The sequence below is a fragment of the Epinephelus fuscoguttatus genome, linkage group LG17 (assembly GCF_011397635.1).
Source record: "Epinephelus fuscoguttatus linkage group LG17, E.fuscoguttatus.final_Chr_v1".
In the NCBI taxonomy this organism is placed as follows: domain Eukaryota; kingdom Metazoa; phylum Chordata; class Actinopteri; order Perciformes; family Serranidae; genus Epinephelus; species Epinephelus fuscoguttatus.
The window spans coordinates 28,332,942-28,351,191 of NC_064768.1; the positions used below are offsets into that span (position 1 = coordinate 28,332,942).

An 18,250-nucleotide genomic window follows, 5' to 3' on the forward strand; every position below is an offset into this window, starting at 1 on the left:
TGTCCAACAAGTAAGGCTTGAAAAAGAAGGTCCATTCTTCTTGAACAAATTGATAATCGTTTATTTTGAACAAAATTATTAACTTACTTATTGTACTAAAACTACTAGCCGGTACTTACTTGAAATGTCATTTAGAAACATTTTCCCTGACATGACTGACATATTTTCATTCTTTCGGCGTGTTCTTATTGGATAGTCTTTTTTTGTTTATTTTATTATAACACATTTATGAAATTATGTGTGCAATAGAATAACTTAATATTTAAGTTGAATGGTGCCTTTTTAAATAGGGAAATATGCAATAGTCTTGTTCTACATGCACGTAGAGCTACAACTAAGGATTGTATTAATTATTTTCAATTAGTTGATTAACTGCTCGGCCTATAAGATGCCAGAGAATAGTGAAAAATAGCAACTGCTATTTCTCGTCATTCAAGCTGACACACTGAAATTGCTTGTTTTATGCAGGATATTCAGTGCACTGTCACAAAACCAAACAAAAAACTTAAATTTTTACTTTTCAAAAGCTGGAAACAGTGGATTTAGTCATTTTTTGTTAAGATTAATCAGTTATTAAAATTGTTGCACATTCATTTCCTGTTGATCCAGTGATTAGCTCTACCTATATGAGGGAAATTGCAAGAGAAAGGGTCTTAAAAACTCTTGTATGGATGTTTCAGTTGTGTAAACATATTAATATGTACTTACAAGTAAGTAAACTTGAATTGGTAATTTAGTTTTTTTGTATTGTGTCACCATATGTCAGGAACCATTATGATTTAGAGTAGAAGAATTTCTTGCCTCATTTATTTTTTGACCTAAAGGCTGTGATACATTGCAAGTGAGTCAACAGCCAAAGCAACTTATTAAGCTGGCCGTCCTCAAGCTTATGGCTGTGTTAGTCTATTATTATTATTGTTCTGATATCCCTGTCTTTTGCTGCAACCGATTTTTTTTGTCATAAGATAGAGGAAACCTCTGTGGCAGCGGTTTGTTTACAGCTTCTCTCTGTAGACTTGTGGTTGCAGGTACCGATAATGGCTGCTAATTTCAAAGGCCTTGTGGGATGTGTCCCCACCACAGCCTGCTGTTGTCCCTGTGGACCTTTGTGCGTACATGTGTGCAAGAAGAGAGACAAAGTGAGCAGTTGGGTGATTAGCCGTCTTGCCTGTGTGTGCACGTCTGTGTGTGTGTGTGTGTTTGTATGTTTCTCCTTCAAGTGGCTTTAATGGGGATTTGGGGAGGGTGTGAAAAGCCCATGCGACACCTCACAGTAGGTAAGCCGCTGTTGGGAGAGGGGGCGAGTGTGAAGCCTGGCCAAACGCTGGCTCCCCAGTAACTGAGAGGGGGAGACGGCACCAGGGGGCCCATCAAAGCAAATGCTGTGTTTTTATGCATAGATGTTTATATGAGTGAGTTTATGTGGATTTTAATTTATGAAGGCAACTTAAAGAGGTGTATGACCCACATATGTGTCCAATAATCTGCATTTACTGTATGAGCTAACACCCAAACTTCCCTCATTCCCTCCCTTCCACAGGAGATGCAGCTGGAACACGCGCGGCAGGCTTTCATCCAGCGTGACCAAGCCCACAGCGGCTCTATCTCAGCCCTGGACTTCAGGGACATCATGGTCACCATCCGGCCACACATGCTCACATCCTTTGTGGAGGAATGCCTCGTGGCGGTGGGTTTTTTGTTTGGCCTTGCTGTTCTCCCGTCCATTTGTTTTACAGTCGTCCACAGGAGCCAAAGTCACACTGGTTAAAAATAGTGAGATCGGTCACTGCTGTACACCTCGGAGTTGTAATTATTTGTTCATTATATGTTAAGAAAATCTTGTCAAATTGAGTGTTCTTTATTTAGCAAAGTGGATGTGCATCTATTCTATTTGTCATGTGTTAGCGATGTTGTGGCGTAGTAATGTATCTATGTATTTAACAAAACCATTGTATGACCAAATGTGAGACGATGGACATGGAATTTCAGAAACAAACACAATGTTAAGGAGTGCGTTTATAAACATTGTTTGCCACTGGTTCAGTTTCTGATGCCAGCTAGGACAAAAAGCAACCTAACATTACTCTATTCTCCATAAAAGGGTTAAAGGCAAGGCTATTTTCTTCCATCTCACCACCTCTTTCTCTTCTTCTCTCTTCCCCTGTGTTCGTTTCTTTCTCTCACACCCCCACAACCAAACGCCGTGGCTTTCTCTTTCCCTCCAGCTGTCCATCTCTCATTTCTTCTTCTTCCTTCTTTACCTTTTCTGTCACCTCTCATCCGTCCTCTCTCTTCTTTTTCCCTCCCTACATTTTTTTTCTCTCTCTCTCTCTCTCTCAAACCACCCCTCTTTCTCTCCCTCCCTCCCCCGTGTCTCTGTCTCTCTCCCAACATGTCATTAAGTCTAACCTCTCTGGCAGTGTCAAAGCCAAGCAGGCCAGCTGAATGGGAAGATAGAGACAGAGATAGATGGAGACTGGAGCTTTACAGTCCATCATCTTTGCCTGTGTGTTTGCGCGTGAGCAGCTGTGCACGTGTATGTGTGTGTGCACTCTTATTTGTTTTGAACTCTGAGATGTTTGTCTTTTTTTTGTCTTGTCTTTTCTTTATGTGTGTTAGTGTTTTTGTTGCGCGTGTGTGTGTGTGTGCCTTGCGTCTGTGTCTATGCCTTGCCCCATTTCATAAACACCTTGCATACTCTGTCATTTTCTTTGTTGTGTTTACCTCACCGACCAGACATCTTGGTGTGCTGTTAGTAAACTCTCTTACACACACACACACACACACACACACACACACACACACACACACACACACGCACACATAGATATATCTAGAACCCTATAAACACTGGCGGTACATTAAAGGCGGCATTATGGCAGAACACAAACAGTGAAACGGCAACCTTTAATTCACTCACCAAACATGGTAAATGATCAGCGCCACGCTCTTTTCACCCAAATATTGTTCTCCTCTCCCCCTCTGTGAAAGACTCTGTGTTGGATATCGTGGGAAGATCCATGCCTATAGGCTCATAGATATGAACAGATACAAAAGTGTCTCTCTGTTAGGGCAGTTTCACTCAAGCCAGAGCTTCCCCCCTTGTTGGAAACACAGTGAACCACAAGCAACCTTTCTGAAAGCGTCTGTAAAGCAAACAGTGCCATCTAGTGAAAGGAAGCTCCAAATTTTCTGTTGCCTCAACCCCTCAATGCTGTTATGAGCTGCAAAGCCTCAAAGCTCATCTGATACTCTGGCCTAAGCTACCCAAAACAGGCAACAACATTTATGAGATGTACTCAAACACACATTTCTAAACAGACAGCAGTGAGTGCTGCTTCTCTTAGTGTTTGAGAGGCTGATTTGATAAAGATGGGATGCTGACTCACATAAAAGAGTTTGTGTGCAGTCTGGAATGTCCTCAAGAGCCCGGGGTCTATTTTAAATCCACTACCTTTTTTTTTTATTTTCTGTTCTTTTATCACTTCCTCCACCTCATAAAGAAAGTTAATTAAACTCCTTGAGAGTGTATGTTGTGTGATGGAAAAAGTAGCGGTTGAAATGGGTTTACTTCTCCCTGTGGAGCGACGGTAAAGAGGAACGCTGATGATTAACCACCAGTGTTTGTCAAGATTTCCTCTTGACGTTAGGAGTTTGTTCTGTCTTACACATGATCATAACGTCTAGATGCATTTGCTGTTTGGTGTGTAGTGTGATTGTGTTTGTGGGTTGTTGAAAGCTTTTTAGTGCATGTTAAAAATATGTGCCTCCATCCATGTCCAGGTTGCGGGTGGCACTACTTCTCACCAGGTCAGCTTCTCATACTTCAATGGCTTCAACTCGCTTCTCAACAACATGGAGCTGATAAGAAAGATCTACAGCACCCTGGCCGGCCATCGCAGAGATGTGGAAGTCACTAAAGGTACACGGGGAGGAATAAAAGACAGCACAAAACCTCAATCTTATATTAATACAGGCAGCCAAAATCAGATGCACACTTAAAAGTATACAGTTTATGCAGTTACACATAGTGATGCTGCAAAATACAGACAGCATACACTCAGAAAACATGAGCATGTATTGTATGTGCTTAGATGCATAAACTGATACAGTCCTGCGCTACAGGCAGCATTAAATGTGTTTTTGCCAGATAACGTATTTACGTCTGTGTGTGCTGAGGGTGGAAACTTGTTTTTGTTTGGTTTTCTTCCTTCCCGGTGGCATTTAAATGGGCATGCTGGATCTGACCCAGCACACGTACTGCATGCCCACAATCCCTGATGGAGCCTGTCTTGTCTATTAGACATCCTGGCACTGATCTGAGGACCACTTTTTTTGTCCTGGGATGCTTTTGGTTGATAATGAGATTTTAAATTCTTAACAAAAAACAAAACAAAAAACAGAAAAAAAATGAGGAACGCGATATCAAAATCATGTACTTACTTTTGAGAATGAGGTGTTGTCTCACCCTGTGGATCAACGTGCACGTTACATAGTTAAAACCATTTTATAAGCTTTTCCTTAACCCTATAATTTAAATCACTGTAAAGCAAAGATGTAAAGCTACAAGGTGATGAAAATGAGGTATCATTATCTATCGATCCGACAGCCTTTGTCTTCTTTTAGACATTTTCTCTCTGTTTCCCATGGTTAGTTTCTTTAAATCCTTATCTCTCTCACTTGCCTGCCCCACTTGCTGTCTCTCATTCCTTTCCTCAGTACTTGGCAGGAAGCCCAGTTAGCTTTCTCTGTCTCTCTACCTTTCTCTGTCTCTTTTCTTCCTGACTCCATGTCTCCAACTCTGGTCGGTCGTCTTTAAGAAACCATTTTGACCTCTCTGCACATGGCCCAGGGCCACTCGTGTAGCCTTGTGATGCTATCTGAAGCCTTATCAGGGGTGTGGACCATAGCCGACCCAGACCAAGAGCCCATACGCTCCCCAGGCTGTTCCCACCATGGGTACACCGAGGCTGGGCTTGGCTCGACCCGCGGTGGCCCGTAGCCAGCCAGACCTCCACAGCCACCACCCATCCACCCTCCACTCCCTGAGTCATTAAGGCCTCCTCTGGGACTGCAAGTGCTCGGCTCCATGTACCACTGGCTGGCCGACAAACACATACTGCACACACACCCGCATGTATCAAGTGTGTGCGTATTTTGTAGCACACCGCTTCAAACATTTCTCACATACACACAAGCATTCAGAAACATTAACACAGCCAAGCATGCACACATGCGTAATAATCCTGATTGATTCCGTATGTGCAACAAGGCCACTGTTTTGCCTTGGGGACGCCATTACAGTGCTTAACGCCTACACAACAGTGAGTGTGCACATGTGTGCGAGCGCTTGTGTGCGTGCGTGCACAGGAGACCTTTACAGAACACACCTTTTATTGAGCCAGCAGTGTGCACCACAAGGCAAATCATGACTGTGCAGCTTTCTGAGCAGGTTAAAATCAGGTGTGTTGATGAAGTACATGTTTTAACACGAGACTATAAATGCATCTTTACTGGATAGTCCCAGAAGTGATGATAGTCTCACAAATCATAGTTCTGATCAGGTTTGCTTGTTGGGTTTCTTGACCATGTCACAGTTTCAGCTTGTTTTTACACCAGTTATTTTTAGCCGTGCCAGCAGTAAGGCTCTAGAGAAGGCAGTGCGGGTCAGTCGGTTCACTGCTTTAGATCACACTGAAATTGACATGAAATGTTCTGCTGACATTCAGTGTCTAATGAGGATGAAGCCTGCATTAAGTGATCCCCTGACTTTTTGTGTAGTGCAACCCTGAATTTGACATCTGTGGTTTTGAGTCAAATGTCTCAACAACTATTTGATAGATTGCTCTGAAATTTAGTGAAACCTTCCCTCAGGATGAATTTTAACAACTCTGGTCATCTAGTGCCGTTATAAGATCAGAATTGAATTTTGTCCAGTTCTTTTGTTTGTCACCGAATGCCTGCAATTTTTCCATCATGTGTCATTCACTCTGTCATAATCAATAGGGAATCCAAAATCTAACAAACTAAAAAAATGTATGTATGAATCCAACACAAAAAACTAATATTGGCTTGTTTTTGGTGCCATTTTTATTATCAAGTCAGCAGGTCACTGTTTTTTGTGATAATGTGTCCAATATTTGTTACTAGAATGTTGCTCACTTTTTGATGTCTTGCAATTGATAAACTTGCAGCAAATACACCTAGGCCATGGCAGGTGTATTTTGTTAAATAAAAAACAAGCTCAATTTGCAGCACAGTGTAACTCACTGTGTGTACGTATTGGGACTGGAACTGGATCGTATTAGTATATCATAAGAAATCTTCAGTATCAAAGTAATTCAGTGGTAGCTGTCTCACCATCCAAAAAAATACTTTTTTTGGGGAAAAAAAAACAGTATTGATCTTTAAACTTATATTCATGCAATAAGTCAGGAAACACCATCACACAAGTGCTGCCAAGTTTGTTGCGAAGTTGGGCTATCAAGTGCAACACCCAGTGAAGTAAGTAACTTCCTGGTAACACAAATCAGACACATTAAAGCTGCAGTAGGTAGAAAGCCTGAAAACAGTTGATTTTTGAGTGTCATGTGAGTTAGGTTTCATTCTCTCCGCCCTGAGCCCCTCCTACCAGACGAGCACGCGAGTATTTTATCCTACTTGGTTCTATTTCTCCCTCTCTGGGAGCCTCGCTCTCCCTCACCGTGCAGCAGCTCGCTCTCCCTCACCGTGCAGCAGCCCGCCCCATCCCTCCCTTGCGGCCCCGCACCTATACCCCGAGGCTCGGCTCTCCGTCTCCGCGCAGCAACCCTCCCATCCCTCCCTCGCGGACCCGCACATACTCTTGAGGCTCGGCTCTCCCTCTCTGTGGAGAGCCCTCGGCTCCGCTCCCACGGCCGACCCTCGCGCCCTATGGCCCGCCCGGCCCGACCTCAACCTTCCCCTCCCCCCGGGGCTCCGGGGAACCGAGTTCTGTCTTCCTTTTTTTTGGGTTGTTTAGCCGTGTAGGCAGTTGCTGTGCTAGAATAGCTATTTTACCTGGTGCACTGTTCGCCATTGCCGCTTGCTATCCCCTTCTGCCGGCGGCACGGAAACGCGCATATGCAGTAGAACAGCCAATAGGAACGCAGTGGTCTGAGCTGACCTTTGATTGGTTGATGCACATCGGCATGATACTGATTCTTTAGAGGCTGAACACAGAGCCATGGTGAGGTGCAGAAACCTATTGTTTGTCTCAGACCACTTGATTTACATTATGCTTAGAGGATATTGTACAGTTTTTTACTCAATTATATCAAAACATTGTTGCCTACTGGTGCTTTAAATGTCACATATCAAATTTAAATTTGGTGCATGGCCTGTTTTTTATTTTATTTTTCTTATTTTCAAATTGAGCATATAATTCAAGTACAGAAACAAATCTTTATTAGTTTTTTCACTAGTGCTAATTAGAGAATATTAGCATGCTAACATTCCAATTTAAGATGGAGAACATGATGAAAATTATATATATAATGTTAGCATTTAGCTCGACGCACCACAGTGCCTAAATACACCACAGAGATCTGCCAGCATAACTGTAGACTCTTGTTAGTGTTTTTGAAAACTCTCTTGTATGTAAAAGTATTTTATTGTTTGTCCCTGTTATGTTTTACTTGAATGTGTTTTTTTAAGCTATTTGTAATGCGCTTTGTAATTGTTTTCAGGAGTGCTATATAATTGACAATTGATATTACAATACTCCATTAGGCACTCATTAACAACAACGTACCAATTGCCTCGACAGAGGATAATAGAAAGAGTTTAATTTTAGCAACTCTATGATATCTTGCTTTTTAAGTCAAGTCAAGTCAAACTATAATTGTAGAGCACATTTATAAACAACGGCAGTTGACCAAAGTGCTCAGCAGGCTCAAAATACCAAAACAGATGAATACAGATGCAAACAACAATCAGACCAATAGTAAACAATAAACTTAATAGAGAACAAATTGCAGTACAACAGAGGATGAGGTACAACAGACGATGAAGCCAATTAAAGTATCAAGCTCAAAATCAATGGTATGCCAACAAGAAGAGGTGGGTCTTTAGCAGCAACTTAAAGGTTTCTGTTGTCAGAGCAGTTTCTGTTTGAATGGGTAAGCTGTTCCAGAGTTTGCGAGCAGCCACTGCAAAGGCTCATTCACCACGGTTTTTGTGTCTTCTTCTTGGTGCATCCTGAAGCACCTCATCAGTCAAACTTAGTACTCTAACTGGAGTATGAGGATACAATAGTTCTGCTGGATAGGGTGGTGCCAGACCGTTTAAAACCTTTTAAAAAAAAAAAAAAAAAAAAAAAAAGGGATCAGATCTTAAAATCAATCCTAAAACGTACAGGAAGTCAGTGGAGCAAGGACCATTTTCTTTATCCACTTAAAAGACGAGGGACCACAGTTTGTACTAACTGCAGATGGTGAAGCTATGACTGATCTATACCCAAAAACAAAGAATTACAACAGTCTAGCCAAGAAGTAGATCATTTAGGGGTAGATGAGCCTTTACTTAGCTAAAAGCCTAAACTGGGAAAAGCTAGTGTGCTGCAAAAATCACACCAAGTTTTTTAACAAAATGTGGACCGTGAGATGCTAAGCGCATAAGAATACCAACAGAGTCGTCCAATAGGTCGAGTCGTCCAAACATAACAATCTCTGCCTTGTTTTCATTTAGATTTTATAAACAGTTAAGTAAAGGCTGTGCAGAATATGTACTATTTGTTTTTAAAGGCAAATAGATCTGTACATCATCGGCAAGGCAATGAAAAGGAATATTATGTTTATTTAAATGCTCTGAAGTTGTTAAATGTCAGTAGGGAAATGTTGGCAGCAATATCCAAACTGATTTTTACATCACATTTATTTTTCCTCATCCTCAGTCAGTTTGAAAATCTGAAGTTTGTACAAAGAACAGTGAGAAAAAGTATGTTCTGCTGCACAGATTTACACACAGCTGCATATATATATACTATCAAGGAACTGTGTGTGTAGACAAGCAGTTGTGTGGGACTCTGCTCATCATTTTATTACACAATGGGCTCGACCACGGAGTGGCAGGTAATCATAAAATGTGTGTAGTGGTCAGTCAGGTGTGTGTGTGTGTGTGTGTGTGTGTGTGTGTGTGTGTGTGTGTGTGTGTGTGTGTACTGGTGACTACAGGCTACAGGTAGACAGGTTATCAGCATTGTGATCTGTGATCTCTCGAGACAGAATTCTGTCTATGTGTGTGTGTGTGTGTGTGTGTGTGTGTGCGTGTGCGTGTGTCTTTCTTGTTGTGTAAGTATACTCTCTCGCATGCTTGTGAGCATTACCTGCATGTACTCATGGATATGTGTGTGTGAGAGAGAAAGAGAGCATGCCTCAGGGGTAAGCTGAGCCTCGGCGGGGTGAATGGCTCCAGTGTAGGACGACTTTGTCACAACCCCAGCCTGCTGCTCTTTGAATAAAGCAGGTCAAACAATGCTGACTCCTCCACTGTAAGCCAGCCTACAGTCAACCTGTTCTTTTTTTCCACCAACAATAGACTGGGTCTTGAGTTACAGCGAACTGAAGCCTCCTCAGAAGAACTCTTGAAGTCCATATCAATCCATGGCCATATTTTCTATTCTGTTTTCTTATGATGAGTTCAACATGCTTTGACACCTCTGACTTGTAAATCACTATAAAACAGCTAATACCAATAGGCCTTTCGTGTTAGAGCCAACTTTATTAATATAATTTTCACATTCTCTCTGCATTTAGATGAATGTCCATGATTGATTAAAAGTAGCCTGTCTTTTCTGAATTGTCAAAAGTTCCAGGAAATCAGAGACTGATACAGACAGTATATGAGGCAGGTTATATGATAATGGAAACACCCACAAATGAAAAAAATATTGAATTAAAGGTACAGCACACATAAAATAAAAATGTACAAATAGACAATGTAACTGTATTTTTTTTCTTTTTAGGCTTACTGCACATCATAATAGCTGTAAATGTGTCAGATTATGTTGGTGCAAAGTCTGTGATACAGTATGATGAACAGTTAATGGAAATACAGTATGAATCAGATAAGAATAAAAGAGATGTCAGTCAGAAGAAACTGCTCTTGTTTGTGATAACAGATTGCAGCTTTAGGTGATTCATTCAGCTCAGCACCACATATTGTGACTTATTTACATGTTGGAATGGTGGTGCTTGATAAATCATGCTGTCATGAAAATGTATCATGACAGTTCAAGTTAAAGTACCCACTGCACATTTGCTTTGCTGCTTTACACCAAAGCCCTGACAAATCAAGTAAAGTGGATAAATGACTTTTCAAGCTTTTTTTGCCTTGGAAGAAATAAATAGAATGCTTTGAAGATATAGCAATCCCTTGAACTTAAACTAGAAAAATATGGAATAATAAAATCACTTTTTATTGGGTATTGGGATTTAGGAGAAGCAATATATATTCTGTCCCGGTTGTGAAACAGTGGACCAGCTATTCACACTTGCATGGAAACTGCTGCCACAAAGTTGGTTGCCAGGACTGTTGGTCACAGTCATCCACTGCTTGTATATCTGCATTGAAAGCTGCATCTGCATTCTGTGCAGTAGGTCAAACATATTCTCAGTAGGATTTAGGATCCACCAAGGCTGCTTCTTGTCACCCATTCTGCTCATAATTTTCTTCGACAGACTCTCAAAGCACAGCCAAGGAGTTGAGAGAGTTCAGTTTGGTGACATCTCAATTGCATTGCTTCTTTGCTGATGATGTAGTCCTGTTGGCTCCATCGGGGCATGACCTAGCATGCACTGGGGCAGTTTGGAGCCAGCTGTGCAGCTGTTAGGATCATTTTTGGCACCTCCAAACTTTAGGCTTGGAAAAAGGCCAATTGACTGCTTTGAGTTATGAGAGAATTGCTGCCTTGAGTTAGGGAGTTGGAGATATGAAGTTGCATCTATGTATGTACAATAAGGCATGAAATGGACAGCCAGATGGGGCCCTGTTCGTTCAAATGTACGTTGCTTAGTGTGCCCATGAAGCCAAAAAAGTTCGAATTCCCAGGTATAAAATTACCTGATTTTTCTGCATTTGCCCATAGAGCAAGCACACTCTAGACTTTCCGGGCCGTCACTTGCGGTTTAGTGCTCTGCTAACTTGAATGGGGATTTAATTGTGTGTCTTCTTTGGACTTACAAATTGTTGTCTCCCTAATGGATCAAATCTTGATAGTGAAAGGAGTCATGTCATGAGGGTTGTGATGCTCAAAAAAATGTTTCCACTGATAAACAGATGTCTCTTTCCCAATGTAAGGCTATGGGAAAACTGTTTTTGTGGCCAGTGGCATCACTTGACAGAGCCGGAAGTTGTAATTACACTGTTTGGCCGCAAAAAAGATTGGCTTCAAAGCCTGGTGCACTTCCAGGGCATCTGCTCCACAGTCTTATGAATGTTGTACCCTTGCACTCTCATGGTGACATGGTAACTGAGCCCAGCAGCGAGGCTCTGAGGTTACCTGTCAATCTTCTAGTGCTGGTAGTCATGGGCTTTGTTCATCTGAGAGCTCAGACATCCAGAAGGGGCTCAGAGATTGTGGCTCCTTCTTATTGAAAGAAAGCAGTTAAGGTTCAGGCATCTGATCATGATGCTCCCTGTGTGCCTTGTTGCTGAAGTCCCCAGAACACACTGGAGGAATTATATGAATCCCATCTGGCCTGGGAATACCTGGGGATCCCCCGGGTTGAGCCAGAGGATGTTGCTGTGGAGAAAAACCTTTCTGCTGTTGGAACATCTGCTGAGTTTGCTGCCACCGTGAACTGGACACAGATAGACGGTGGAACATAAATTTGAAACTGAGATTTTTTTTTAATTTATTTTATGGCGTATATAGTACTGTGTTACCATGTTTTTGAATGTCTATACATATCGGTGTGTATTTTTTGTTTGTATATTAAGAAATCGTTCTAATCAATTTAGAAAAAATTAAATAAAATTATCTCTTTCTTCTCAGAGGAATTCATTGTGGCAGCTCAGAGGTTTGGCCAGGTGACACCCATGGAGGTCGACATCCTCTTCCAGCTGGCTGACTTGTCAGAGTCCCGTGGGTAAGACAGACAGACACACACACACACACACACACACACACACACACACACAGCTTTTGATAATGTGACAGTGTTTTGGGCATAACTTGGATTTTTTATATGTAGTCTAGTCTAGAGGTGGTTGATATAATTTCTTAGGAGATAATTATTAGTAATGTGGATATGATGGCAATACAGGTCGAGGCATTCATTCTATTTTTTGACTGAAACAGGCAAAAAAGTTCAGAAAATTGTAGCTGTGTTACAGCTGTAATGGAGGAACAGCATCCCGCAACTGAATTCATACTTAAGTCGTTTCATTTTTTTCCTCAGTTAGTCAGGGAGTTGTAGAGAGTAAGTCTATCCGACACTTGCCCCCCATAGCGCACCTTTAGCCCCAGGGTCCATACCTCAGAGAGATGAGCGCTTTCTTCCTTCTCAAACTTCTCTGCAAAAGGATCAAAAGAATCAGACATGACTACATCAGTGCCAGAGAATCCTCTTTCAGTCCAAAACCAATCCAAACTCCCATTTATTTGAAAAAAAGGGCAATTCCAGTCCCTATGATCCGTGGCACACAACAACTGTATGCGTTTCACATTCCCCCACTTCCTTTGCGTCTGCCTCGCGGCCCAACCAGTGCGCTCATAATTCCTAACCCCGGCCTGAGACACCACCTGATTATTATTTCTGGGCAATGGGATACTTTAATAGCCCTCTCCACTCCCCTTGATTGGAGATGCGAGAGATAATAGCCCCAATATTCAGAGGAGAGGGGTGGGGGGGATTTGGCGTTCCCCACTCCCTCAGCCTGGGAAATCTGGGGCTGCCATAGAGATGCAATGGAAAGACTCAGAAAGCAGTACTTTTACATCCAAAGGTTAAATATCTTTGTTATACTTGGATGAAGGGATAAAGGAGTGGGAGTTGTCAGTTCCTATAGATCGGTTGTCTTACTCAATCATGCCAAGCACAGGCCTGGATTTTTGAATGCCACAGTATTTTCACATGAAACGATGGCAAAGTATCTGTAAACTTAAAGTAACTTCAGACTGACGGATCGTGCTTTCAAAGGTCATGGACTAGATGATGCATTTATGAAATATTATATTCCTCAGAGAGTTTTTACAACAGTTGAAAGTTACTTGAAACCTCTCACTCTCTCCTTTCTCTCTCCTCATCAGACGTGTTGGTTTAGTGGACATTGAGCAGATCGCTCCGCTGGAGGAAGGCGCCCTGCCCTACAACTTGGCTGAGGTCCAGAGACAGGTACAGAATATGAAGACTTGTTGATGTGTTTGGTTTCCTCTTCCACACTGGCAGCTCCTTTTTCGTCTCAGCACATTCTCTGGTGTCACCATGCAGATGAATAAGATTTATAATTAAGGATAATGATATCTCCTGTTCGCAAGAAATTGATCCCTCAAACCAAAACAACAGTTTGATTTGTGATTTAAGCATTAATTACATAGTAAATTCTTTGAAGCATTGTTTTGGAGTTACATGTGCAGGGTTCCTGTGCAGTATGAAAAGCATGGTATATGATTTTAGGATTTCCAGGTCTGAATAAATATTTAAAAAAAAGAAAGAGAATATGAATAAATATTTGTGTTTTCAGACGATTGACTGTTCCCTGTTTTCTTAAATATAGAATTATGAATTTCTAAAATAAATTGATCATACAAGAGTGTTTTTCAGGCATTTGGAGCAGCCATAATGCTTACTACTGTGTTAGACAGTGCGGGCTTAGTGGATAGAGCAGGCGCCCCATGTATAAGGCTGTTGCTGCAGCGGCCCGGGTTCGAGTCCAGCCTTTGGCTCTTCGCTGCATGTCATCCCCTCTCTCTCTCCCCCTTTCACACTTAGCTATCCTGTCTATTAAAGGCAAAATGCCCAAAAAAATCTTAAAAAAAAAAAAAAAAAAAGATGTTAAGGAAAAATGATATTCGTATACGTAGCACTGGTTTGTTTACTTCCTCCTTGGGCGGAGATGTTTGACAGTGGAACATTGTCTGACTTTCTGTGTAGGAGCGTTGACTGAACATCCACAATGGATAAATACATTTTTTTCAAGGGCTGGCTATTCACACTCAGATGTCAAATATGGTCTGAAAAATCTATCAAGAAGTCTTGAAATTTGAGTCTGGAAAAGTATGGAATTTTGAAATGGAAAATGTGTAGGAACCCTGCAATAAAGTAAGAGAAAGAAAAATACAGGAGACAAATCCAAACAAGTTTTGTCAGATGTAAAGTGGAAAGTTTGCCCCCCAAAACCTGCCAGTGTTAGTCAGCCCTGCTCATTTTCAAAAGTCCACACCAAGGTTCAGACCAAGTCGTGTCCAAGTAACTTCCCATCACAGACTTACAGAGACTCTTGAGAGAAAACACCACTAGACCTCTCCCTGACATGTGGTTTCTGTCTTTAAGAAAACATACAGACAAAACTCACAAACCCAGGGAAATAAAGACAAGCAGAGCCATCCTCAAGGCCTAATGAACCTCAGACATGCTTCACATTGCAAATGATAGATGGGAAGAGACTTTGCAGCAGCTAACAAGAGCAATTTGTAATGAAGAAGAGGAAGAAGGACGTATGGACAGCCAGACAGATGAGCAGAGCACTGTTTTCCTTCTTGGGCTCTTTGGTCAGAGTTGTTGCCTGGTGGGTTCCAGCACTACAGTAAAGGCTTGGCCAGGCCATATTGGAGCAGGCGGGGGCCAAAGGGGAGAAAGCAAAGGGGCCCAGCACTACACAGACGCCAGTCCCACCACAATGAGCCACTTTAGGCCCTTGTGGTTTGGCCTCAGGGGCTGGCCGCCAGCAGGCTGGAGCTCTCCCTCCTCATCCTCTGCTCGTTCTCTCCATTTCCTTTTTTTGATCTACTTCTCTCTCCATCTCTCTCATTTCTCTACATGTTTGTCGGTTTGCCTTTTCTCTCTTTATATCCTGTTAACTTGTTCCCTCTTTCTCCCTCAAACATCCTGACAGTTGGTCTTGCCAAGTTTCACCAGTTCTCGGGCAGACAGAGCTGAGGAGGATGGTAGAAGTGGGGAAGGTTGTGTTTAAAGGAGACATTTGGGCAGGAAGAAACCTCTGGGGATGAAGTGAAGAGGGGGTTGGGAGTTCACTCTGACAGGTGGACCTGTTCTAGTGACTCCCATCCCCCTCATCCACACAAACACACACACACACATAGACATACTTACAACACTCCCCCCCTCACCTTCCCAGGGTCAAGAGGCCAGGACTGGGCCGACCAGACCAGGCAACAGGTACCTTGGGTGGAGGGGGGCAGTGTGGCTACTCTTAAGCCATGTTTCCACCAAACACCTTCAGTATAGTGACCATATAACTGGTGCTTAACCTGTACAGACATGTACCTAAACCCTAGATCTGCTTAATGTTTACACTGCGGACAGTACTCTTGAACGTAGGGGGGGTCGTTACCAGATAGTAATAGCCGTGTTACTGCTTCGTCCAGCTCTTGCTGTATTTCCTCTTCATGAGTAATGCAGATAAATACTGCACCTTGCTCATCGTCCACGGAATAGAAATAGTGGGTTTGTGCTTTGAGTTCTTGTAGAGCAAGAATGATGATTTTTACTTGACCAATCAATGGACTGCAGTGTTTCTAGCTCCACATTTTAGTATGGCATTAGTGAAGTAGGTACTTCAACAGAGGGGTCACAGTGTAGTTGGTATACAGTCCACAACTTTTGACACTGGAAACACAAAAATAATCTTTCTAATGTGTAACGAAGTGACATTAACTGAACGGCTGCTTGGTGGAAACGAGGCTTCACTGTATGGCTAATGCTGACTACTAACACTCTCTCACTCAGGGGTGCACCAAGATCACTTTGATTCCAGTTTTAATTCGACAGCTGCTCTGACACATTAGTGTAGACCAGATGAGTATGGCATGGTGAATTCTCTGAGACTGTCGACCCAAATCAGCAATAAAAAAATGTAAGCACTCGGTATAAAGATGTTAAAATATTCCAACAGATGATACCAGCAGCTTTGTGCTTCATGATAAGTTCAGGTAGAGAAGGGTAGTGAATGGAATATGTGTGTTTAAAAAGAAGTCATCATAAATACCCGTGCACCATTTCAACTGGAATGGACAGCCACAAAAAAGGTTCACAGGCTGAGATGTACGACTGTCCTGAATAAATTGACATTTTTTGGCAGTGATATCAGCCTGTGAATCTTTATTGTGGCTGTCCAGCCCTGTTGAAATGGTATTTCTTCTGCCATCTTTTCTTGGTTGTCCATTGTACCGACACACCGAAGATACATTTTTTGTCGCCCTAAGTAGGCGCAGTTTCACAACAGCCCTAAGACTTTGTAGAATAGTGAAAACATCTGTATTTAGATTGGTTCCCTGTAAGCCTCACTTTCACTGTGCACTTCTGCCTGCCACTGGGTACAATGTCCCGGGAAAAATGAAGTCTTGATTTGCCGCACAAAGGAAGCGCATCGACCGTTGGGCAGCCAACACAGGAAGAAGATAGAGCTTTTGTTTTCCATGGTATCTATTGGCAGCTATCCCCGGTTACCAAAGAGCATCAATGTAAATTCTTCCCTATTCCAGGACATTTTTGTTTTGTGTATCTCACCAACTAAAAACATTTACTTACTTTTATGTTCAAGTAGTTTCCCACTCTCTTTCCTGTCTGCATAGTTTATTAATTGACCATTATACTGCATACTAATGTCCCATCATAAAAGTGATAAAAGGGTGGTCGCATGCAATTTTCTACAAGAAACAGCATTAAAGTGTACGTGGATTGGTAGAGGGAAATCAGTGTCTTAAACAGCCCCTTGTCTGGTGTAATGTCTGCTTAATTTGTTGTGTCCCACTTCTGCACTGATGTCTTCATTGTCTCCTTCCCACTGTGTGAGCAGCAATCTGGCAGTGACGTCTCCCGCTCAGTCCTCATCCAGGTGGCAGAGTCGGCCTACAGGTTCACCCTTGGCTCAGTGGCAGGGGGTAAGAGTCACGCCCCATTGGCTCCCTGCATACCTTCACCCCACCACCCACCCATCCACCTACCTGCTTGCGTGTCTACCTGCCCCCCGCCCTCTGCTGTCTTCTTAAGAAAATGGTGAGACAGACAGAGGACAATAGCCCCTCTATTGCCCCTTCCCTTCCTTACAAGAGCAACGGTTGCTCCCCTGCTTTAAAAAGAAGTGCTCCCTCTCCTTCTTTTTCTCTCTCCATCTTTGTCCTGCTCTTTACCATTCCTCTGCCTCACTCTGTCCTGTCTCTCGCCCCTGTGCGTGCCATGGGAAAACACTCCTGTGTGGATTCTTTTGTACCTGTGTGAGTGATCAGAAGAGGGAGGATGAAGGTGGGGGGTGAAGGCTGGTGCCTAGGCCTTGTGTTTGGCTTCAGACTCCCCACTGTTTTTCTACTCCTCCTCCTCCTCCTCCTCCTCCTCCCTTCCTTCATTCCTCCCTTCTCCTCCTCCTATCCCAAGGGAGACAGCTTAATAAGGAGGTATGGGTCTGCCATCCCTTCTTCTTTCTCGTTCTCTCTCTAATTAAGTCTGTCGCCTTGGGTCGGTTCTTTTTGTTTGTGTCCGTCTGACGGGTCGAGGACACTGGGACTCAAAACATTTCGACGTCTTTCTTAACATTATCCCCACAGACTTCCCCTTCCTCCTCCGCCTTTTCCTCCTCTTCCTCTTAAAGGGTCAGTTCACCCAAATTGCAAAGACATATTTGATCACCCATCTCAGGTGGTATCAAGCAAAGCTACCTTTAGTTTGTCCTAAACCTGTCTTACTTCTTTCTGTGAGGCTCGATGTGAGTTCCAATTTGCATTACACAACTCTGAGCAGCACAAACTTGTCATAAATTGCCGGTTTCAACCTGATGAATGCCTCCTGTTAATGAGTGGGTGTGTGTTTGTGAGATTTGTTTCATTCATTTGTGAACCATTTAGTCTACATCTCTAGTTACACTTCATACAGGTCACTCTAGTCATAATAGTTATAAAAGAAAAGATACCTTAAAGATCCAATGTGTAGGATTGAGGGGGATATATTGGCAGAAATTGAATTTAATAAGTATGTTTCTTTAGTGTATAATCACCTGAAAATAAGAATGGTTGTATCTTTGTTACCGTTTATATCTGCAAAGGGGGTGGGTCCTC

General features: G+C 42.5%; 1 protein-coding gene across 2 annotated transcripts in view; it reads left to right on the top strand.

Moving 5' to 3' along the window:
• LOC125905232 (calcium-binding mitochondrial carrier protein Aralar2) overlaps window positions 1-18,250 on the top strand; it is a 57,839-nt gene that overhangs the window by 18,468 nt on the left and 21,121 nt on the right. For both annotated transcript variants that reach the window (XM_049603129.1, XM_049603131.1), the window contains 5 exons: window positions 1,541-1,687; window positions 3,784-3,922; window positions 12,014-12,107; window positions 13,271-13,355; window positions 16,999-17,083. In XM_049603129.1, coding sequence (XP_049459086.1) covers window positions 1,541-1,687; window positions 3,784-3,922; window positions 12,014-12,107; window positions 13,271-13,355; window positions 16,999-17,083 — 550 coding nt within the window. The remainder of the gene's footprint in view (window positions 1-1,540; window positions 1,688-3,783; window positions 3,923-12,013; window positions 12,108-13,270; window positions 13,356-16,998; window positions 17,084-18,250) is intronic.